Here is a 25,125-nt window from a genome sequence, read left to right on the forward strand (position 1 = left end):
GTTTTGTTTGCTTTTTAAATTTAAAATAAAAAAAAGTCTTTAGCATACTGAGGAATACAAGAGGAGTATATGTGAAAAATATCTATGTATATATTCTTATAAATATATAAAAGAGCTTTTGCCCTCAAGGAGTTTAGTTGTGGAATAAAGACATTTAAAATTAAAATGATATAAAAGAGTAAATTATAGCACAAAGAAGACAACCTTTGGATTCTGCATTTCTGGGTTTTTCAGATTCTCCATTTAGTAGCCACAGTCTCAAGGAAGTAGCTTAATTTCTGAACTTCAGTTTTTCTTATTTATAAAATGGAGAAAACCATGTATACCTCCAAATACCAAATGAAGGTACTGAAGGTTACTAGATAACATGCAAATCATCTAGTGAAATGAGAGTTACTATTACACTGCGAATGAACCTGGGAGACTTTTTCAATCATCCTCTACAATCAAGCCTCACCCTAACCATCTAACCTTTTCTTCACTAGTTCCCTAAAAATATGCCCTTTCAAGCCAGACAGCTTTCCTTATCTCCTGATGCCATGTGCCACCACATTTCTGCTGTGTTCCTTTATTTGGAAAATTTCCCTTCCCAAACCTCTCCAAAATCCTTCATTGCTTCCCATCAGAATGTATCTGTCCCCAAGGAAGGCTTCGTATTCAGCCTTCTCCATAAAACTCTTCTGACTGCTCCTCCTGTCCCTCATTCCTCCTGATTTTGAATCAGCACATCTACTGAGGCTTTATTGTGTGTTTAGGACTCTAGTAGACCCTGTGGAAAAATAAGGAAACAGAAAATAAAATAATCTCCACCTACTTTCAGCTCTTCTTCCAGTTGAGGACACAAGGTTGATATGGCAGAGGGGAGACAAGAATTAAAGATACGAATTAAATTGTGTGGGGTCAGGTGTCACAGACACAGAGGGAATAAGGGCCAGAGGAAACACTGAGAGGCAGGGAAACTCAGGTGGAGATGAGGACACGTAAGCTGGACTCTGAGCACAAGGTGGGAATTGAGTAGATGCTGAAGGAAGAAGGAGACCGATGAGAAGAAAGAATGGCAGGCTTTTGTCTCCAACATGAATTACTCAGACTCTCTAAAGGCTTCAGGGGCAGAGTGGGAGTTGCTTGGCCTCTTCCTTCCCAGAGTCTCTGTAAAGCACAGTTAACTTCTTTTCCTCTGCAGTGTGTGGAGAGTCCCTCTCGGGGATGAATGGGAGCTTCAGCTTTGTGAGCCCTGATGTTGCTTATGCTCATGACATTAACTGCTTCTGGGTTATCCACACTGAAGAGGGAAAGGTAAATACAGCACCTCCCAGCCGCACTGTGTTTCATTTTTATGTATGAATATGTACTACATTTATATATTACACTATTTTACATATAATGATAATTCAACTATCATATATTGAGGACCTTGGGCAAGCTCCGGGAGATGGTAAGGGACAGGGAAGCCTGGCATGCTTCAGTCCTGGGGGTCACAAAGAGCTGGACACGACTTGGCAACTGAACAACTACAAAATGTTGAGGACTTTCTAAGTATCAGGCTTTGGGCTAAGTATTTTGTATACCTTTCTCGAAAACTTTTAACACTAACTCTTTTAATTGCAGTATTGGTATCCTCATTTGTGTAGATGAAATAATGGAAACTATGAGAAGCTAAGTAATTGGGAAAGCTTCCATTCATCCCCGAGAGGGACTCTCCACACACTGCAGAGGAAACAAAGTTGAACTGTGCACTTTGCAGTGTTTTTAAAAACACTCTTTATCTGGTAATTGGACTAGTTGGATTTTAAAGCCAAGTTTGTCTTTCAAAGCCTGTGCTTTGTCCAGTACAGACACTTCTTTACATGGGTTGGCTGACGGAAAGTCAGCCATTTGTAAAGTCATATTGTTACCAAACTGGTAGTGATCATTCAATGTTAGGTTGATCATTATGCCAAAATGGGGACTGCTGTTAAGATGGTTTCCTTATCTGACAGCACACTCTCCAGGTGTGCTATGTTCATTGCTTTACATATGTTTAATTATTGCGTTTTAACTCCCATCACCTCATTTACCCTTGAGCAGCTGAGACGTCTGTCCAGGGGTGTGAGGTCTTTAAGTGGCCTGCAGGGACCTGAACCCAGGGTGTTTGACTCCAGTGACTGGACTTCTGGGCAAATGGTCTTCAAATTAAGATCCTAGCCCAAGGTTTTTAGTGCTTTTATCTCCAGCATTACTCAGACTTTTCCAAATATTTACTTCTCAACCAACTCATGGACTCATTAAATTAAAGTTGCATATCTGACTAGCTAAGGCTTTCCCTTGAAATACTATTAACTTTTCCCAGCAAACTAATGTTGCAGAGGTCATTGTCAAGGTTAGAAATATTTTTTCCCTTGAGCAAGGATTCTTTGGGGTCTGGTGATCCCACAATAGAGTAAACTCCAAAGTTGATCTCCCATTGGGTATGTTATGTGAATTTCCTTCCTTCCATTTAGTTTTCATGAATTCTGTTTCCTGACATTGAAAACATGTTTCTTTCAAGAAAAAAATCATTTTGTGAAAAACTTTTAATGCTTTTCTTGTGAGCTTGTAAAAAAATTTTATGCTGTTTTTCTTGAGTATTGTGAATTTTCTTATCCCCATCACAGTTTACATAATACAGTTTATATAATATTGAAATAAGGATACTTCAATTTATAAACATTTATTTGATTTTCATTGAAATTGCTTCAAGGACAAAAATGATGTAATGTTGGGTAAGAGATATTAAAAGTACCCTAGCATAGCATTTCAAAAACATCCTGATTCCCTTTTTCACGAGCTGAATGCTGTGGTGGTTTTAGATCATAAATTAGATTCTTTCAACAACCACCTCTGATAGTTTGGCTGTTTCAGATGAGGTTGTCGGCACAAAATCTTTTATGTTTCTTTAGTCATATTACTATATTCAAGTCTGCGCAGTCTAACATTTTAACTTGGAGACATATTTATATGTTTATTCTCACCTGCTTGCATACTCAGAACTCTTCATAGTACCTTTCCCTGATGTCTGCTCTTGATATTTCTCATCCCTTAATGACATCCAAACACCAAAGATGAATACCCGTTATACAGGCCTACACCCTAAGCCATCCATCCAGGCTGGGTATCAGCTGAGAGGTTCAGAGACCCCTAATAGCTGAGAAAATAAGAGAAGTGAAAGGCAAAGGAGAAAAGGAAAGATATACCCATCTGAATGCAGAGTTCCGAAGAATAGCAAGAAGAGATAAGAAATCCTTCCTAAGTGCTCAATGCAAAGAAATAGAGGAAAACAATAGAATGGGAAAGACTAGAGGTCTCTTCAAGAAAATTAGAGATACCAAGGGAACATTTCATGCAAAGATGGGAACAATAAAGGACAGAAGAAGTATGGACCTAACAGAAGCAGAAGATATTAAGAAGACGTGGCAAGAATACACAGAAGAACTGTACAAAAACGATATTAATGATGCAGATTAAACACAATGGTTATCACAATGGTAAACCACAATGGTGTGATTGCTCATCTAGAGCTAGACATCTTAGAGTGCGAAGTCAAGTAGGCCTTAGGAAGCATCACTGTGAACAAAGCTAGTGGAGGTGATGGAATTCCAGTTGAGCTATTTCAAACCCTAAAATGATGCTGTTAAAATGCTGCACTCAATATGCCAGCAAATTTGGAAAACTCAGTAGTGGCCACAGGACAGGAAAAGGTCCATTTTCATTCCAATCCCAAAGAAAGGCAATGCCAAAGAATGTTCAAACTACCACACAATTGCATTCATTTCACATGCTAGCATAGTAATGCTCAAAATTCTCCAAGCTAAGCTTCAATAGTACGTGAACTGTGAACTTCCAGATGTTCAAGCTGGATTTAGAAAAGGTAGAGGAACCAGCGATCAAATTGCCAATGTCCAATCATAGCAAAAAAACAAGAGAATTCCAGAAAAACATCTATTGCTTCCCTGACACACTGAAGCCTTTGATTCACAATAAACTGATATGAGACCACCTTATCTGCCTCCTGAGAGGTCTGTGTGCAGGTCAAGAAGCAACAGTTAGAACCACACATGGAACAGTGAACTGCTTCCAGATTGGGAAAGAAGTACGTCACTGTATATTGTCACCCTGCTTATTTAACTTATATGCAGAGTACATCATGTGAAATGCCAGGCTGGATGAAGCACAAGCTGGAATCAAGATTGGCGGGAGAAATATCAATAACCTCAGATATGCAGATGACATCACCCTTATGGCAGAAAGTGAAGAAGAACTAAAGAGCCTCTTGATAGAGTTGAAAGAGGAGAGTGAAAAAGCTGGTTTAAAAGGCAACATTCCAAAAACTAAGATCATGGCATCCAGTCCCATTACTTCATGGCAAATAGATGGGGAAACAATGGAAACAGTGACAGACTTTCTTTTCTTGGGCCCTAAAATCACTGCAGATGGTGACCGCAGCCATGAAATTAAAAGACGCTTGCTCCTTGGGAGAAAAGCTATGACCAACCTAGACAGCATATTAAAAAGCAGAGATGTTACTTTGCCAACAAATATCCATCTAGTCAAAGCTATGGTTTTTCCAGTAGTCATGTATGGATGTGAGAGTTGAACCATAAAGAAGGCTGACTGCCAGAGAATTGATGCTTTCAAACTGTGATGTTGGAAAAGACTTTGGAAAGTTCCTTGGACTGCATGTAGATCAAACTAGTCAACCCTGAAGGAAATCAACCCTGAATATTCACTGGAAGGACTGATGCTGAAGCTGAAAATCTAATACTTTGGCCACCTGATGCAAAGAGCTGACTCATTAGAAAAGACCCTGATGCTGGGAAAGATTGAAGGCAGGAGGAGAAGGGGACAACAGGATGAGATGGTTGGATGGCATCACTGACTGAATGCACATGAGTTTGAGCAAACTCTGGGAGATGGTGATGGACAGGGAAGCCTGGTGTGCTGCAGTCCATGGGATCTCAAAGAGTCGGACATGACTGAGCAACTGAGCAACAACAAAGGAATCAGCATCCCTGGGGGTCACTGATGAATTATGAGTAGGCTGCAGGCTATTTATTTGTCAGTTAAATTTAATTCAAGGTAGATATTCATATTATATATGTTACTGATTTGGAAGCACTGTTAGCTATACATTTGGAGTGGCTTTGTTTAATGAACTTTACGATTAATGAAATCTAGGTAAATCTATTTCATTAACCCATTGAACAATAACTTAATGGGTGTAACATTTCATTTGCACAAGGTGATTAAGTTCTAGAGATCTGGCATACAATATTGTTCCTATAGGTACCAATACAGCATTGTACTCAAATGTAAGAAGGTAGATCACATGCCGTGTTCTTACAAGGAAGAGAGAGAGAGAGAAAATGAGAGAGGGAGAGAAGGAAATTGGAAGCTGTTGGTTATGTCTATTATATTGACTCCATTGATGGTGTCACAGGTGTTTACATATTTGCAAACTTCTCAAACTGTACACATTAAATATGTACAGTTCTTTGTACCTCAGTAAAGCCATTACAAATCTATCGTGTTAATATTGAGATTTTTGATATTAGCTGAAGTTAAGGTCTAAGCAATTTTTAACACAAGTTTCACTTAATATATAGAATTGTCGTACATATTTGTGGATAATTAGGTAATAGGAAATTATAGATCTGTCTCTTGAAAGGAACTCAATAGAAATGCTTCCAATTAGTAGGAGAAATTCTTTAGAATTAACATAGAAGTGGAAAATAATCTCTTATGACCTTTTTTCTTTTTTCAGGTACTGCGGATCACTTTCACTTTTTTTCAGTTAGAACCCACAAACAACTGTCCACACGAGTTTCTTCAGATTCACGATGGAGATTCCTCTGCAGCACATCAGCTCGGAAGATTCTGTGGCTCCAGCCCCCCTCAGGAGCTCCTCAGTAGTGACAGCGCCCTCTATTTTCATCTCTATTCTGAACATTTAAGAAGTGAAAGAGGCTTTACAATAAGATGGGAAACACAGCTACCAGGTAAGTGAAAACATGGAGAGAAATAAAGCAAGCTCTTGAGGCTACATAAATTGTTGATCAGTATTAGACTTTTGGATACGTTAGCTGTTTTGAGATCTTAGTTCTATAATTATTTAAAAAAAAAAAAAAGAAACAAAACCCTAAAATGCAGTGGCCTTCCATTTTGTGTTCAGAAATAATAAAATATAGATGAACTGAAAGAGTTTAAACAGCATGAGTCTTAAAGGGTCCCTTATGACATTACTAAACAGCATTTTTATAATCCCTACTAGTAAATACCACGGGGGTGTTACTGAGGACTCTGCCTCTTCCTTCATTTAGTACTTTTCTTTTTTTTATCTTCATGTCATATGATGATTTGTTCCTTTATGGTTAGCTTGTTTTTGGTGCTCTATTTTTTAAACTTTTTTTACTATGAATTTTTTTTAACATATAAAAAAGTGAGAACAGCACACTGAACCTCCAGTTCATTTATCAATAAATTTGTGAATCTATTTCTGAAATTTCTCATCTTTTCTATTGGTTTATTTATCCTTGTGCCCCATTGGCTTAGTAGTGAAGCTTGAAATCTGGTTGTGTAAAACCTCTAACCTTGTTCTTCAAAATATGCTAGATCCTTACACATGGAACTTGTTAACTTCCCTCAACAATCTGCTGCTTCAATTCAAGTCTTGTTGAATCTATGATGAATTTGGGAAGAAATGACTTCTTAAAAATATTGACCCTGACAATCCATGAACATGGATTATTTCTTTATTTACTTAGTTCTCTTCTAATTTAGCAATGGTTAGTAGATTCCCATGCTTAAGTATGCCACAGCTTTTATTAATTTTTTCCCCTAGCTATTTAATATTTTGTTAAATGATACTGTTTTTCTAAAAAATTTTTTTCATTTGTTGTTAATATATAGAGGTATCCTGTGCATACTTATTTTAAAAATTTGGTTTTGAACCCAGCTGTATTGCTAATTCACTCATCAGTTCTAACCATTTTTCAGTAGAGTCTTTTGGATTTCTATACATACACAGTGATATTATCTGTGAATTTGTTATGTAACCTGTTTTTCTAATTTCTTGCCAGTCTTTGTAACCGTTATTTCTCTTCCTTGACTTATTTCTTTGCTTGGCCCGAATTTCTAATATAACAGTGAATGAAAGTGATGGAGTGAGTATCATTGTCTTGTTCCCAGCCTCATGGGGAAATGTTCAATATTCTGCCTTTAAATGTTGTGTTTTAGCTGTTAAGTTTTTGTAAATAACTTTTATCACATTAAGGAAGTTCACTCTGAATTATTACGGCTGGATAACATATGACACACAAATTTAGCATTGTGGAGCATTAATCATCTTATTATATTTCTGACTTTGTGGACCAGGAATTTGGAAAGGGCTCAGCATGGCAATAATCACTTGACCTCTTAAGCAGTTACAATCAGATATTGGCTGGGACTGTAGTCATCTAAAGGCTCAATGAGGCTGGAAATCCGATATGACTCAGTCATTTGGCTAACAATTGGTGCTGGCCTCTGGATGAGAATTCAACCAGGCTGTTGACTTGAATGCCTACCTGCAGCCCCTCTCCTGTGGTGGTCTTAGTAGTGGAAGGCCCTGTAGTGGAACTTCTTTCCAGCATTGGCTTCTCTCAGAACACGCATTGCAACAGGACCAGGCAGGTACCACCTAACTGTTACTGACCTTTCCTTAGAGGTCATGTTGTGTTATTTCTGCTTTAGTTTTAACTGGCTGAAGCAGTCACAGGAATGCGCTGGAGGCCCAGTGGCTAACAAAGACTGCGTTTTCACTGCTGAGGATGTGGGTGCAGTCCTTAGTTAGAGAACTAAGATCTCACAAGCTGTGTGGTGTGGCCAAAAAAGAAAAAAGAAAAGAAAAAAAAAATTGTTTGAAGCAGTCATAAGCCCACCCATATTCAAGAGGAAGAGCCACAGACCCTACTTCTCCGTGGGAGAAGTGCCAAAGAATTTACGAACATTTTCAGCTATCACCTTTTATTTCTAGCTTATTATGAATGGATGCTAAAACATCAAATACTTTTTCTAAATCTTTTGAGATATGATTTTCTCCTCTGCTTCTGTCATTTTTCCGCTCCCTTCTCTCCTTCTGGGTTTCAAATTACACACAGAGGTTTGGGCTTTGTCTCCTATTTCCTGTTGGTCTGCAGTCTTCCCCTTTGTGTTTTCAGCTTAGGCTTTGGCTAAGGACCCAAGGACACATTTTTTTGGATGCTATTTTCATGCAGCTGCCTTTTCTGTAATACTCTGTTCGCAAGTCCCAGCCACTTTCTTGGCCCAACAATCTGAGTTTCATTTCTTTCACCAGCAAGAATATTGCTGTTTCTGCTGTTTGGGCCCCACTGCCCTGCACTGCAGGTTGAGAAATGCACACAGGGAGTGTTTGATCAAATTCAGTTTTGTTTTTGCAAAAATAATTACGTCAGGAGGTACTTTTCACTTTTCAATGAACTCTTTGTTTATATCTCTATTCTTTTGAGAAGCTCTTCACATTTTAGGGATATTAACTCATTGTATTATATACTATGTTTTCCCTAGATTTCTATTAATATTTTGCTTTGCTTATGGCACTTTATTTTTTTTACTTATATGATAATTTTTTAAATACTAAAAAAGCTTTTAAAAAAGCTTTTCTTCCTCTGAGCAACTGAGATGTTTTCTCATTAGAAACAGTGAGAATCATGTAACTAAATTTGTTTTACTTTTGGCCTTGGTAGCGATATTTTTTTTTAATAACCTGCATAGTTATGTGAATTCCACAACTTGTATATGTGAAATGTCACTTTATTTTACTTTTTTTCTAATTTATATTTACTCTAGTCTAGATTTATATCTAGATTTCTGTTTGTTTTTTTTTTTTTCCTATTTTTATAGTAACATGCAATAGCCACCACAGATGATATGCAATTTTAGGGGGTTAGTAGGATATAGTGGAGGTGAGATGGTGGCGTGAGTGTCAGAAAGCTGGATGCCATTCTTCCCCAACTCCATTCCTGGGAGGGTGGTTCAACCACCCATAGATATGTGAATTTCTTCATTTATAAAATCAATGGTCTGTATCTCAGGGTTAAGACTGCTAATCTTTTCAAATGAAAATTATGTAGCACTGAACTTTTCTAATGTATAAAATGACCTCGTTTGTTGAAAGACTTAGAGGCTGACAGAAGTTCCAGAAATTTTTAAGAGTTAATGCATAAAAGGGAAGCGTAGGGATAAATTAGGAGATTGGGATTAACAGATATACCCTACTATGTATAAAATAGATAAACAATAAGGACCTACTGTTAAAGCCAGGGAACTATATTCAATATCTTGTAACAACTTATAATGGAAAAAAATCTGAAAAAGAGTGTGTGTATATATATATATTTTTTTTTTTTTTTCTGAATCACTTTGCTGTATACCTGAAATTAACATTGTAAATCAACTTTACTTTAATAGAGTTAAGGTACAGGAATTATTCTCTTTCAAAGTGAAAAAATAAATCTGTCATCCCATTATTCATCACTCAGACAGTTCAGCACTGCATTTTAAATCGTATCACCACGAGATGGCTAATAAGCATGGAGCTTGATACACGGGTGATTCATTTATTTATCTATCGGTACTCCTGGTTTTATAACTTTATAAAACTGGAAAACAGAAAGTCATGCTTAATTTATGAGGGTGTCCAAAACTGCACCTTGTTATTTATACAAAGCCTTTCTTCTTGCAGTAAGGGCTATGATAATTCTACATGAATTATAAGTTGCATACAAATGTAAAGTTATTTTTTCCTCTTATTTCAGAGTGCGGAGGTATGCTGACTGGAACTTATGGTTCTATTAAGTCTCCGGGGTATCCTGGAAAGTATCCTCCAGGAAGAGATTGTGTCTGGAGGGTGATAACTAGTCCTGACCTCCTGATCACATTTACGTTTGGGACCTTGAGCCTGGAGCACCATGATGACTGTAGCAAAGATTATCTTGAGGTAGACCATTGTATTTATTTATTTATTAGTTTTGCTGCGCTGGATCTTCATTATTGTGTGCCGGCTTTCTCTAGTTGCGGAGAGCTGGGGCTACTCCTTGTCGTGGTGCATGGGCTCCTCATTGCGGTGGCTTCTCTCCTTGTGAAGCAGGGGCTCTGGAGCACGGACTCAGTAGTTGTGGCACAGAGGCTCCTGGCACAGTTGCTCCCTGGCGTGTGGGGTCTTCCTGGACCAGGGATTGAATCTGTTTCCCACGTTGGAAGGCAGATTCTTATCCACCGTACCACCAGAGAAGTCCAACAATTGGATTTAGATGGAATTTATCATGATATGATTAGAACTCAGGGAACCATTATTAACGATGCCCTTGGATGACCAAAATTTGTTAGCTTCAATAGGTAGCCGATGGACATCTAGATCTTGTAACTCCCTGTTTTGTCAGCAGTGAAAGTGTGGCGTCCTAACCATTGGACCGCCGGGGAATTCTCGGAAACACTCCATTCTTAGCTGTGCCAGCTTGTTGTTTCTTATGGGTTCCATTTAAATGTGGGAAACAGACTGCCCTGCCTTCCCCTGTCATTTCCCAGAAGCCCAGTTTCTTCCCATGGGAATAGCAGATTTTATGAAATCAACACCGAGGAATGGCTGTCTTCTCCATAGCAGATTCAAATCTTCAGTTGTCTGCTATAAACTGCCAAGGTGTTTCACAAGTTGACTCTAGGGTTCCATGAAGAAAAGTAACCTAATAGCAATTGTGTTTGGATTGCTGAAGGGTGTGCCTCACTGGCTGTATCGATATTGTCACTGGGAAGAAAGAAGTCACCCTCTGTCCCTCCAGTTTATCATTAGTAAAAGATTAAAATATGAAAGAGGAAACATGTGCCATTTGTTATATTCAAATGCTATAAGCATGTAGGTCTATCAAAAACATGGCTCTGTATTTGTAAACTTAAAAGATCATTGAGAAGATTGAATTCATATGTTGTTCCCATCTTGTTTACCACCATAAGTCTCTGAGTCCCTTGCAGCAGTGATAAAAGATAGTATGGTTTCCCAAGTCCATTAGAGAAGAATGGAGCATAATGGAATTACTGATAAAAATGGAAGTGTATGGCTGTCAGACAGGAATCTCCATGAGCTGAAGTCATTAGTAATTTAGCAAGTGTAATGGATTTGAAACCTTTGGGAATAACTGGAAAATCTCGGCAAGATAATCCTGTAGATGTTGACATTAAAGTAAAATTTTTTGAAGTTAATTTCAATATATTCTATTAATATCAAATTAGAGACAGTTTTTTCATTCCTACATGTTAATTCCTGGATATGCATGTAATGGAAAAGACCAATCATTCCAATAATATTGAAATGCCTCTCATTTCTCAAGAATATTTCAAGGAACTAGTTAAATTACTGGAATAAAGTAATGCTGCCCTATAACTTCGCTACCGGTAGAACAAATAATTTGAGTGGACAAAATTAATCATATTAAAATATGATTTCGTTCATTGGTGCCCTGGTATTCTATGCAGTACAGAATTTGCAATTACAACAGGATCATAGAATGGCTGGCATGATTATTTAACAGATTAAAACCCAGCCAGTAAAAAGATTTGCTAAGGTCAGTCATCATTAGTGCAGTACTTAATTACTATTAAAATTTCACTTTTTAAATTCACAAAACGGTTTTTATGTTGCATCTAAGAAGAATTGATGCTTTTGAACTGTGGTGTTGGAGAAGACTCTTGAGGGTCCCTTGGACGTCAAGGAGATCCAACCAGTCCATTCTGAAGGAGATCAGCCCTGGGATTTCTTTGGAAGGAATGATGCTAAAGCTGAAACTCCAGTACTTTGGCCACCTCATGCAAAGAGTTGACTCATTGGAAAAGACTCTGATGCTGGGAGGGATTGGGGGCAGGAGGAGAAGGGGACGACAGAGGGTGAGATGGCTGGATGGCATCACCGACTCGATGGACCTGAGTTTGAGTGAACTCCGGGAGTCGGTGATGGACAGGGAGGCCTGGCGTGCTGCAATTCATGGGGTTGCAAAGAGTCGGACACGACTGAGCGACTGAACTGAACTGAACTGAATCTCACATTACTTCCTTTCCCATTTCTGATCCTCCTAAGTATTTAGACCAAGCTGTGCATCAGTGGATATTGCTGGCATTCCTTCCTCTTCTGTTTTCTTTGCCTATATTCATTTCTTCTTCTCGATCATTAGGAATTTATCATTTCAAAACGAACATCTGGAGAGTTCCCTGGCATCTGAGTGGTTAGGACCTGGTGCTTTTGTTGCAGAGGGTTCATCCCTGGTTCAGGAACTAAGATCCCACAAGCTGCACGGCATAACCATAAATGAATGAATGAACAATTAAAAGAAACCAAACACTTGGGGTTGGGGGAAACCTAGGAAAGAAAATAATGAAAAATTTTCATGAGACACATTCAGAGTATACATTTAGCCTCAGAGTTAAAATTCAGAGCAAATGTAAGGCATCTGAATGATGGGAGGAGATTACCCTTCCCCGAACCCCAACTGTGTGGTGGATTCACAGGTAACAGGAGAACCTCCCAGAGCCATCACTTAAAAGACAAGTTTTCTAAAGTTAATGTACAAAATGGCTAGGCTTGTTAAAATCTGACCACGTTGAACATAATGACTCCTCCTCTTGTTTTAGATTCGAGATGGTCCTTTGCATCAGGACCCTGTTCTTGGGAAATTCTGCACCACTCTCTCTGCACCCCCACTCCAGACTACGGGTCCCTTTGCCAGGATTCATTTCCATTCTGACAACGAGATTAATGACCAAGGGTTTCTTATCACCTACTTAACATCACCTTGTAAGTACCTTGATGACTAGGAGCTTAATATCAACTTGAAGGACAGTGCTTTGCTCATAGCTGTTCTGTATTTTACTGTGGGGCTGAGGATGACTTACTCATACTGATGATGTGTATTTATAAATATTTCTTTCATTGCTACAAATTTCTTTGTTTTCCTAGTGTTCTATTATTAATGCTATAATACTCCTTAGCCCCTAAATTCGGGGATCCACTTATGGTAAATATGTGTGAGGCCCCTAAAATTAAATAATTCATACATTAGTTCCTTAGCTGTTATTGGGTGTGTTGTTGGGAGAAACAAAAGGGAAATGCAGTCTCTCTTGAGATATGTCAGATTTATAGCTATTTTATCTTTAACTTGCATTGCTACCTTAAAGCAAACCAACCAAAAAAAAAAAAAAAACAGTGAAATGCTCCATCATTTTATTTTTTATTTTAGGTCTGTAGAGGATTTTGTTCTTCACATACATCATTGTGCCCTGATGAGAATTCACAAGAGAAACACCTTTTAAGTCTCAATATCAGGAAAGATAACAAGAAACATCTTTTCACTAGTCTTCTTTCCTCATTTATTTTGGCTTCAGGCTGAATCTGCTGCTGACTTTCTGTAATTTCTGTAGCCCATACCTGTTTTCTGTGCGTAACAACTTCCCCCCCACCCCCGACCATATCTTGCTATTCTGTATTCATTATTCCTTTAATCCGTTTCATTTTTCTAGTTACATATTTTATTTTGTTACATATGTTATATAAACTGCCTCACATCTCTTTGGCATGCAGGAAAGCATAAATGCATTTCAAAAGCAATTTATCTAAGAGGATGTTAGATTGAAAGTTAGATCACACATTTCTATAGCCATTTCTTTAGGCTGTCCCACAAATACATGTCAAGCTGAAAAATCTTGTAATGAAAAGTCTAAGTCTGTTCAGGGTGAATAGAGTGGGAGTATGATGGTATGTATGTGTGTATAATTTTTAAAAATTGTGTCTCATGCCTGGGAGCTGGAGGAATGTCTGTCTGCGTGACCTTTCCCTTCTCTTCTATGCTGTCTTTAGCGGACCTACAATGTGGAGGGAACTACACAGACCCAGAGGGTCTTCTCTTTGCCGACTTGTCTGGACCTTTCATGCACGACAGACAATGCATCTACACCATAAAGCAGCCCCCGGGAGAGCAAATACAGGTCAACTTCACCGTCGTGGAGCTGGAAGGCCAAAGTGGCTGTTCTCATAGTTACATTGAGGTAAGCTTTGCTACTGAGTGACCCTTAGATAATGTTTGTCAACATTTTTTTATATTCTGTAGAGCCGAGGTCTTCAAATGGTTGTTGGGTCTACGGCGCCCAGATCACCTGGATGGTCTGGATGTTAGGTAGTATAAACCTGTGTCCTGTCCCAGACTTCCTGAATCAGTACCTCTAGGGAATCAGCTCAGCAATCTGTGCTTTCACAGATTCCCCTGCCCACCAACCCAGCCAGCTGATTTTGTTGCAGGCTAAGGTCTAACAACACCTGTTCTAGAGAATATGAAAGAATTTTGCCAAAAATAGATCTACAGATGGTGAAACAGGAGATGGGTAATAGAATAGCAAAGGACAAAAATGAAAGCTGAGACTAGAAATTCATAGTAGTGCTACATTACAAGCTATTAAGTGTTAGTCACTCAGTCATGTCTGACACTTTGTGACCCCATGGACTGTAGCCCAGCAGGCTCCTCTGTCCATGGAATTCTCCAGATAAGAATACAGGAGTGGGTAGCCATTCCCTTCTCTAAGGGATTTTCCTGACCCAGGGATCAAACCTGGGTTTCCTGCATTGCAGGCAGATTCTTTACTGTCTGAGCCACCAGGGAAGCCCACAAGCTTCTAAACTGAGCCCTAATAACCAGGGTGAATGAAAATGAGTAAAACTAATAGCATTTACTAATAGGATACAGAATTCAGAGATTGTACAGGACAGTTTTACATGGGAGGAAACTCACCCCAGAAAAGTAAAAGGCCTTGCCTGGGTGAGCTAGATAGTCAGTGGCAGAGAGTGAACTTAAAGCATTGAATAATCTTTGTTTTAGAGATTTTTTTTTTCTTCATCAGTTCTGCTTGCCCTCCTACTGAAAATTTTAACTCTGATTTAAATGTGTGTAATGGATGTAATAAGAAGACTATCTGAGACAAAAAGGCAGCTTTTGTTTGCCTCGTCTGGTATTTCACTGGTCAAGCCACAAATTAAAGTGTAGAGTAAGAGAAACAAAATACTTTTTGTTGGGTACAATCATTTTCAATAAACTTAGGGAGGCACTGACAATTATGTTTGCCCATGAAAGTTAGACCAATTCATTTTTCCAGGAAAAACCCAAGTAACCTCTTACCTTCTTCCCTCCTCCACATGTAGAGAGAGGAAGCATAGAATTCTAGCATAAGATCTGGACTTAACTCAATAATGAACAAGTGCATTGACAATGAAACCACAGTAATATATTTTAAATCTAGAAGTTTTAAACTCAGATGGTAAATGTGTATATTCATTCAGTTTATGTTTTCTAAAGTCCCTCATAAAGTACATCAGAGTTTTTCATTATGAAGCAATTTTAGGCATTGTTATATAAATAAAAACTAAATTTCCAACATCTTTTTTTTTTTTTTTAAATTGAAGAATAGTAAAAATAGTTCACACTTAGAGAGTACTTACTGTGCTAGATGCCCTTACTCCCTGGGGGAAACTTTCTGCAACTGTGATTATCTTCCCATTTGTGGGCCACCTACCTGGTGTTATGGGTCTTGACTATATTGCATCTCTGCCATTCCTGCCTATCTCATTATGGTTCCTTATTTACATATTTAGTTGGGAATCTCTTCTGCTAGTCTTCAGGTTGTTCTCATTGATAGCTGCTCTGTAAATAGTTGTAAATTTGGTGTCTCCATCGGAGGAACTGAGCTCTGGGTCTTTCTATTCCACCATCTCCACCCAACACTCTAAGTTCTTATTTTCGTTCAGTCCTGTGATGACTGTATACTGAAACTGGTAGTTGCTCAGTTGTGTCCAACTCTGCAACCCCATGGATTGGAGCCTGCCAATCTCATCTAGCCATGGAATTCTCCAGGTAAGAATACTGGAGTGGGTAGCCATTCCCTTTTCCAGGTGGACTGAATCCAGGTCTCCTGCATTGCAGGCCGATTCTTTACCATTTGAGCCACTAGTGAAGCCTTGGACAATTCTTTATCTACATACTTGAGTTCCTACTTCTGTAAGATGCCCTACCTTTCCTCCTACACTTTATAAGGATAAATCAAGGAAATAAATAAAAAAAGAAGCTTGAAGAATTAAAAACATTACAAATGCAAGTCTTTTCAGGTCAAATTTCTGCCTCCTGCCTTGAACGCATTAGTTCAGAGACATCGGATGAGAACCTTTCATAGTTGGCCACTGAAGTATCAACATTCTAATGTGCACTAATAACCACAGAGTCTTGATCAAATGTCCCTCAAGGGTTATTGATGGAAAAAATAAAAGAACTTTGTTATCAGAAGGACAGGTCATATACAGTGATTTGAATAATTGAATAGACTTTTCTATATAACCTTGACTGTCCTACAGAAATACAGCCAATTGATTTATAGAAATTTAGCACCAGCAGGGTCTCAGAAGTCATTTAATACAAATCCTTAATTTTACAAATGAGAAAATTGAGATCACAAAGGTCAAATTCTGGTTATTGTTGGAACAGGATTTAGCTGTACCTACATGTAGTAGTCTAGATAGATGTATACTGACTTAGATCAAAGTTCTGACCTTTAATCATATCTACCTACTGGGAAAATTTGTGAACTAAGCCCTTTTAGGAAAAGTATATCCAACACTTTTCATATGCTTTAGACAGTGGGTAAAGTGATACTGGAACCAAATTCAAATGACATTATTATGACTCAATATATCATTCTCCTCAATGTTGGTTTTAGTTTTAAAAAGTGTTTAAAATGACATGTTTAATCAAAGGAGTAAACAAAGAAGTGTAGTATTTAAGATATTGCTGGTTTGGAAGAAGGATGATTTTGCCATTTATTAACTCTATTTGTGTGAGAGAGAAGGACCACCCCCCTCCCCGCCACATTTTAGAAAGGATGAAGAACAGAAAGGTAATTCTAGATAGGTGTGGGAGAATGATTATAGGAACTCTTCTTTTGAGTGGGAACAGATGCTGGGAAAGATTGAAGGCAGGAGAAGAAGGGGACAACAGAGGATGAGATGGTTGGATGGCATCACCGACTCAATGGACATAAGTTTGAGTAAACTCTGGGAGTTGGTGATGGACAGAGAGGCCTGGTGGGCTGCAGTTCATGGGGTCGTAAAGAGTCAGACATGACTGAGTGAACTAAACTAAACTGAGATGTATTTCTAAGAATCCCAAATCTTCTCATTTATAACTCCAGATGTCTTGTTGCCATGTGAATATGTCCTTTAAATGTAGATTAAAATGTCAATCTCTAGTATGTCTCTTTCACATGTAGTGTGGTTTGGAAAGACTTTGTGTTCAGTAAGAAAGCTCCATAAACATTTATTTGAGAATAAAATTTAACTGCAAAGGATCATAAATGTGGTATTGCCACATTCAGTGTAGCATATCTTTCTTCTTTTTTAAACAAGAAACATACATTTATATTTTAATTCTTGGACTTATATCACTTCTCAGCTAAAGTTTCCACTTCTAAAAATGTATATTGCCCACGGGTGATGTGGCTTGTAACAAAAGAGTAAGTATAGCAAGAATAGATCAACTGTTGTCCGCCTGTTTTGTTAAGAGAGCTTTTAAATTGTAGAGACTAGTTCAACAAATGTGAAGAACTATCTTTCCAGAATAAAAAGCAGCACCTAATTAATATTCCATAAGTGATGTAAGTCATCAGAACTCTGAGTGAAGGACACATAAGGTAGTAATGAAAGTTTAATTTTAATCCCAGAGAATCAAGTACTAGGCTGAATAATAATCTCAGAAGCTTGTGTGATGCTGCCAGCAGGGCTTGAAATGGGGTATGGAAGGAAATGAATACAGCTGTTGCCCTCACTAGATCTCCTTGACCCATCCCACATCGTCTGTTCCCTCCCCACCAAGACAGGAAAGGGAGCAGGAGGAGAGGGGCCTTCTGGGGAAACAGGAGGCTTCTGGGGAAGTTGTTCCTTCTTAGAAGAAGAAAGAAAAACAAAAACAAACTATGATTAATAAGACAGGGAGAAGTAAGTAACACTAAATTTGGCTTCTGAAATCTAAGGCATGTGTACCCATTCTACAAGTATCACTAATTGACAGATTAATCATATTTTAGACCTCTTGCCAATCCCAGAAAATTCACAATGCAGAAATTGTACATCTCTTTATAATGAGAAGCAAGTAGAAATAACTGTTAAAAAATTTAAATGTCCGACTTCTTGAAAACCTATAAACACTCTCCTGAGTAATTACTGGGTTAAGGAAGGAAATAGAAAGTGAAATGAAAGACAATGTAGAAAGTAAAAAGAAAGCGCTACAAATCAAAGCCAGATAAAATCTCTAAGATTTTAAAGAAAGAATAAAATTAATGGGGAAGGGGGAAGCACAGTCAGCTGGAAGACTGAAGACCGGTCTTCCCTCTGAACCTCTCATCACCTCCTACCTCCCTCCTTCCTCTCCTCCACTCCCATTGCTCCCGGCTGGGCCCTGCACAGATCTCCCCACTCCCCACAGGTCTTGGGATGACTTCAGATTCACAAAGGACCTCTTTTTACTCTTTGTCAGACAGCAGAGCTGTTCAGCTCCAGCCTCAGAATTGGGTGAGGGAGGTCTGTGACTTCCCGTCTGCCTCAGTTCACTGGGCACCCTCAAGGGGATGTGTTGGTCAGAGCCTCATGACTGTGATGATTTACAGAAAAGTCCTTAAGGACATAAACCCAAAAGACAGAGAAAGAGTAAGACCTCTGACAAATGAAGCTGGAATGCGGCTGCAGCAAGCAGATACACCAGAGTAGCATGTTTTCTAGTGAAGCACAGGTTGAAATCAATTTTAGTTCAAAGAAGTGTCTTTCCAGAGATGGCAGAAAGAAAGAAGACATCGGGCGATGTCCAGTAACTTGCATTCTTATCATATTGGATTTGGAGTTTTGGCAGAGACTAGAAACATTTGGCTAGTTTCTTAGCATTTTTGTTGTCAGCACAGTTTTTCCAAAATTGCTTTGTCATCCTGATGCCTTTTAATGAAGTGATAAAATATGCTTTTGTTCAGGTGAAAACAGTTCTACCCATTGGCACGGTGGGAGCCAGGGAATAGACTGAGATGGTAGAACCACCTAGGTTTGGAGTTTCAAGGGATTGTATGGCATAAATCCTTCCTGTGTGTAGAGGAGTTGTGTGCTCATGTGGAGATCACAAACCCCACGGAACTAGTGAGATGGAGAGCAGTGAGTGAGAAGAGGAGCTATGGAAATCAAGATCATCAGGAAAACTCCAGGGGCTTTCCTGGTGACTCAGTGGTAAAGAATTCTCCTGCCAATGAAGGAGATGTGGGTTAGATCCCTGATTCAGAAATATCCCACATGCCACAGAGCGATAAGCCAATGAGCCACAACTATTGCGCCTGTGCTCTAGAGCCTGGGAACCGCAACTAGTGAGCCCACGTGTCCTAGAGCCTGTGCTCCACAACAAGAAAAGCCGCTTCCATGAGATGCCTGTCCACCGCAACTAGAGAGTAGCCCCTGCTTGCAACAACTAGAGAAAGCCCAGATGCATCAACAAAGGCCCAGCACACTCACTAATAAGAAAGGAAGGAAGGAAGAGAAAGAAAAAGAAAGAAAGCTCCAAATTATTGGAGCACATCAAGAGGATGGCTAGCGCTCTCTGATATAAATGGAACAATATTGCATGGAAACATGAGAAAGGACTTTGACTCTCTGTTTCACTAAAGGCAAGATATTTAACATCAGTTAAACTCAGCTTCTTCATCCATAATAGAAACAGTAAGACTACTCTTTAAAGAATAATTAGAAGAGGTCATTCACCCACTTATCTATTCATTCTCTGCATGGTTAATCAAACAAAGTTCATGCCAGGTTCTGTGTTGGGGATGGGTGTATAAAGCACAGAGATATTAAACATGCAAGCATACAATTACATACTTTCAAGGTGGGAAAAGTATCATGAAGGAAAGAAATATATGAGTGAAAATAACAGGACTGATGCCTTTAGTTGAACGTTAGAGGTAGCTTCCCTAAGGATGTCACATTTTGAGTCTGAAGATGAGAAGGGATTAGAAATGCAAAGATCCAGGAGAAGGAGGAACTGAGAAAAAAAAAATTCGACAAATATGAAGAACTGAAAATAGACTCTGTGGCTAGAATCAACAGAGGCGATGTAGAGAGAAACAGGAGTTACACAGGAACTAAATCTTGTAGGGCTTTGTACATGGATGTGAATGTACTGAGCTTTGCTCAGTGAAAAGGGAAACTATTCAAATGTTCTTAGCCTGACTGAGCGACTTCACTTTCACTTTTCACTTTCATGCATTGGAGAAGGAAATGGCAACCCACTCCAGTGTTCTTGCCTGGAGAATCCCAGGAACGGCGGAGCCTGGTGGGCTGCCGTATATGGGGTCGCACAGAGTCGGACACGACTGAAGCGACTTAGCAGCAGCAGCAGCAGCACAGTGTCTGGCACACCAGGAAATGAAAGTTAACATGACGGTGATTCCAATGATGACAGTGGGAGGAGGAGAGAGGGTGGCAGCAGCTGACATACTGGAGTTTTCAATCATGTAGGTCCGTCTAGTCAAGGCTATGGTTTTTCCAGTGGCCTCGTATGGATGTGAGAGTTGGACTGTGAAGAAGGCTGAGCGCTGAAGAATTGATGCTTTTGGACTGTGGTGTTGGAGAAGACTCTTATGAGTCCCTTGGGCTGCAAGGAGATCCAACCAGCCCATCCTAAAGGAGATCAGCCCTGGGTGTTCTTTGGAAGGACTGATGCTAAAGCTGAAACTCCAGTACTTTGGCCACCTCATGTGAAGAGTTGACTCATTGGAAAAGACTCTGATGCTGGGAGGGATTGGGGGCAGGAGGAGAAGGGGACGACAGAGGATGAGATGGCTGGATGGCATCACCGACTCGATGGACGTGAGTTTGTGAGAACTCCGAGAGATGGTGATAGACAGGGAGGCCTGGCGTGATGTGATTCATGGGGTCGCAAAGAGTCAGATGTGACTGAGTGACTGAACTGAACTGAACTGAGGAACACACTTCTAGGTAAAACTAGACATGTACTCCATGTTTTAGAAAAGCAGATTAAAGAAACAAAGGACAAATTTACTTTATTGGTAGAGATAGTAAAAGCAATACTATTTCAAGAGGCATAAAAAGCTTTAAAAATTTAACTATGAAATCACAAAACATAATAATTGTGAAAGATAATAACCTAAGAAAACTATTTTTAGTCCTTGTGGCTTCTGTCATCTCTTACTCCTCACCCTTTAATCTATCATTTGGAAGGGGGTCCCATTCCCCTCCAGATGAACGAAGGTTGGTCTCCAGGATCAAGTCTTTACTTAGCTAAGGGGCATTTCAGCTTGAGGCTCACGTCACTAGAAGCCACATGTTAAATGCTACTGTATAGTAAGGTTAGTAAGGCTCTGATTTTAGCTGTCTCAGTTGGACCAAGCCTAAGTGCCAGCATATTTGGTTTGCTTTGAATTAGGATGTGATACTTAACCATATTTTAAAAATCATTTTATCTGGACACAAATCTGGACACATAGCAGATACAAACAAATGAACACATGTATTAAGACCTTGCACTGGGACCTGATCCATTATAGATGTTAAAGCTTACTTGTCACTGGGCTCCAGACACACCCACAGTTCATATAAACTGTATTTTTAAGCCTAATTAGTTTTAGCTCTTTCTACAGGACATGGTTCTTTTTTTTTTTTAATTGATTTTTATTGGAGTATGGTTGCTTTACAATGTTGTTTTAGTTTCTGCTGTACAGCAAAGCGAATCAGCTCTCTATATACATGCATCCCCTCGTTTTTGGATTTCCTTCCTATTTAGATCACCAAGACACAGTTTCTTTTTAAGAACTAATTTTTTAAATTAAAAAACACACTTTTGTATGAGTAGTTTGTCATCAGGAACTAGATCCATCTGCTGAAGGTAAAAATCAGAAGCCATTTGGGCTGTCCTGTAGGGTTAAATCATAGGTCACAGGTTATAAATTCGATCTCTGAGCCTGAAAAAAATCAGTGTTTGCTGAATAAATAGCACAATCAATGAAAAATCTGGGCCTCATCCACAGAACAGTAAAATTTGAAATGGTCCTTGTCATTTCTTTGCAAATGTGACCTACAGTAAAGAATGGATTTGTGACCTACAGTAAAGAATGGTGATGCCTCTGCAAGTGACCATGGCATGACTTCAGCTGACTTTTATTTTTGGAGGATAATTGCTTTACAGTGTTGTGGTGGTCTCTGCTATACACCAACGTGAGTCAGTCATAATTATGTGTGTGTGTGTGTGTATATATATATATATATATATATATATATTCCTTCTCTCTTGAGTCTCCCTCCTATGCCCCATTCCACCCAGCTGACTTCTTAAAAAAAAACTATATTTTTGGTTCAAACCAGGCTCAAATATGAGTCATCTTTCTCTAGTTTAGATTTCAATAATGAAAAGTCAACAACAATAAAATCAGAAACAATAACGGAAAATTTCTATGGCTTACAACGACTTATGCTTATTCTCCACACATGTTAACATGTCAGTGTGGGGTCAGGGGCATCTCTGCTGATCTGGTCCCCTGTTCCATCTGTCCCTGGGACCCCAGCTCTTAGTCTTGTAAGAGCAGAAAAGAAAAGGTGGTTGAATTACGTAGTGACTCCCAAAGCTTGTTCTTGGAAACAGGCACATCACTTCTGCTCACATTCATTTGGGCAAAGCAAGCCCTGTGGCCAAGCCCAGAGTCAAGGACGAGGACAAGTCAAGGCCGTTTAATAATGGCCATAGGGAAGCAGCACAAGTCACACGGCAATGAGCTTGTGAGATATTCAGTCTCTTTCTGGAAGGATGTGAGTAATTAGAAAAATAACACATTCTGTCCCCTTGCACAAGCACAAAAGAAAGAGGTTTTTGTGATGTGCAAATTCACAAGTCCTCTGATATTGAATGCAGGATGTGCATTTAGTATCACTCTAGAGCATTCAGGGGTTGTGGTTATAGTATCGCCATGCCTAGGATCTAGGGAGAATACAGACTTTCAGAATTAATAAGGTTTCATTTCCACAGAGAGTGAGAGAAACATAGCCAAAATCAATTGTACCTTCTAGGTTTAAAGCCCTTGAGCCCTATAAGTTCCTCTTAAAACATTTGGGCTGCAACTGCCTTTCTCCTTGCCGAAGTCCTTGAATTTCATTAGTGAGGCCCAGGGGAATGGCCCACTTTAGCCAGCTCTGCTGCTATTTGGCTGTTTTTCTTCCGCCTTGTCATCTTCTAATGGGCAAAAGAGAAGAGAGAGACATTCGCTGCAGTCTTAGCAGAAGCGAATGGCACCCTGGAGGATTCCAGAACAGGAAGATCTCTTACTCTGTGTTTCATGCTTTCTGGTTTCTAAGCATGGTAGTATGTCTCTAACAAAAATTGAACCATCATACCACGCCTTAAAATTAATGAATCAGCAAGCATCCATCAGAGTTATTAGCAGAGTTTCGTGTTAGAAGATGAAGGTGATACAGGAATTTTCTCTTCCCTAAGAGATCTGCTGTTTGGTTGGAGACCTATGTAACATAAATTAATGGCAGTATGTGAAATTTAATGTTACAGCTCACAGAAAGGAACTGGTTTGGGATGAGTCATTGGAAAGGCATGCAGTTTCCAACATCTGTGTAAGATTTTATCATATGGCTGTACCATGATTTATTCAATCACCCTCCTATTATTAGACATTTGGAATATTTTCGATTCTTATGTTTATAGAGCATATTGATGTGGAACCTCATGTGTCTTTGAATCTTGAATGATTTCCTTATGACAGAGTGTTAGAAGTGAAGTTACCAGGTCCAAAACTATGAACATTTCCAAGACTCTTGATACATTTGTCTAGTTACTTTCCAGAAATTTATACTCCCACCAGCTAAGGATGGGAGTAACATGTTACCGTATCTCCACCAGCTTTGGCTATGGTACTTATAAGCTCTTCCCTTTACTGTCCATTCCCCTTGACCTGGATGTTCTTTCAATTTTCAGTTTAAAAGTTATTTCTGCTGAGAAATATTCCCTAATTTTCTGTGGGAGTTCGGAGTATTTTGTTAAGTCAGTGGTTCTCTACACTTCAAGACCTTCCAGTGTGACTATTATACTATTCTGAAATGAAATTCATAGATGATATCAGTTCACATTGTATACATACATTATGTAAATAAATCTGTAAGTGTAAGATTTAGGAGAACTAAAGCAAAGTAAAAGAACTTATGTCAGTGTGTTAAAAGCCCGGGCAAGCTGCACTTGAAGACAGAATGAAGTCATAAATTGTTTGCTCCCTGATCCATATGAATGCTACACTAAAAATGCAAGCTGACATGGCCATGTGGGTTGGAGATGAATTTTCTGACATGGTGACCAATTCTTGACAGATTTCCAGGAATAAAAAATAACTTCTTTTGATTTACACTCTACTTGTAATCCTGGAAAATCTGGTACATACTAGAACTGAGCAGAAGTATTTTGCATCTGGTATATAAAATCGAGGTAGATTTTACATTTATAACTGTCACTGCAAAGAAGGACACACAGGACACAGGAGAACCCTTGTTGTGTGTGACTGTCTCTCACATTTCAGGGTGTTTCATATCTCCAGTCCCCAGCCACTAAATGCCAACAGCACCCCAACCACCTTCATGCTAGTAATTAAAACAAAGCCAAAAATTGCCTTCACAGATTTCCAGAATGTTCAGTTGAGGTACCTATGGAGAACCATTGTGTTAAGCAATATCAGCACGCTCTACATTCTCAAACATGACAGTCATGCTTTTGGGGGAAAAAAAATACACTTGCTTGTTGTGCGCTTCTGTGAGTGGCGACTCTTTCACAGTGACGTCACAGGCACAGGTGCTGGTGTTTGTTGATACCTTGATAATGTTAGCTGTGGGGGTGGAGCTATGTTTGGACAGGTAGCTCTTCCAAAAGAATTCTGTAGAACAAAAGTAGTTATGTATATTCATAGAAGAATTTCTGATTTGAGTGAGAAACTTCTGAAAGGTCA

The 25,125-nt window shown here is 39.1% G+C and overlaps 1 protein-coding gene across 1 annotated transcript in view; it reads left to right on the forward strand.

Moving 5' to 3' along the window:
* CUBN (cubilin) overlaps positions 1 to 25,125 on the forward strand; it is a 264,785-nt gene that overhangs the window by 22,839 nt on the left and 216,821 nt on the right. The window contains exons 13-17 of the mRNA XM_027559850.1: positions 1,184 to 1,296; positions 5,780 to 6,014; positions 9,831 to 10,012; positions 12,691 to 12,853; positions 13,913 to 14,100. Of these exons, the coding sequence (XP_027415651.1) occupies positions 1,184 to 1,296; positions 5,780 to 6,014; positions 9,831 to 10,012; positions 12,691 to 12,853; positions 13,913 to 14,100 (881 nt within the window). The remainder of the gene's footprint in view (positions 1 to 1,183; positions 1,297 to 5,779; positions 6,015 to 9,830; positions 10,013 to 12,690; positions 12,854 to 13,912; positions 14,101 to 25,125) is intronic.

Source organism: Bos indicus x Bos taurus, chromosome 13 (genome assembly GCF_003369695.1).
Source record: "Bos indicus x Bos taurus breed Angus x Brahman F1 hybrid chromosome 13, Bos_hybrid_MaternalHap_v2.0, whole genome shotgun sequence".
Lineage (NCBI taxonomy): Eukaryota > Metazoa > Chordata > Mammalia > Artiodactyla > Bovidae > Bos > Bos indicus x Bos taurus.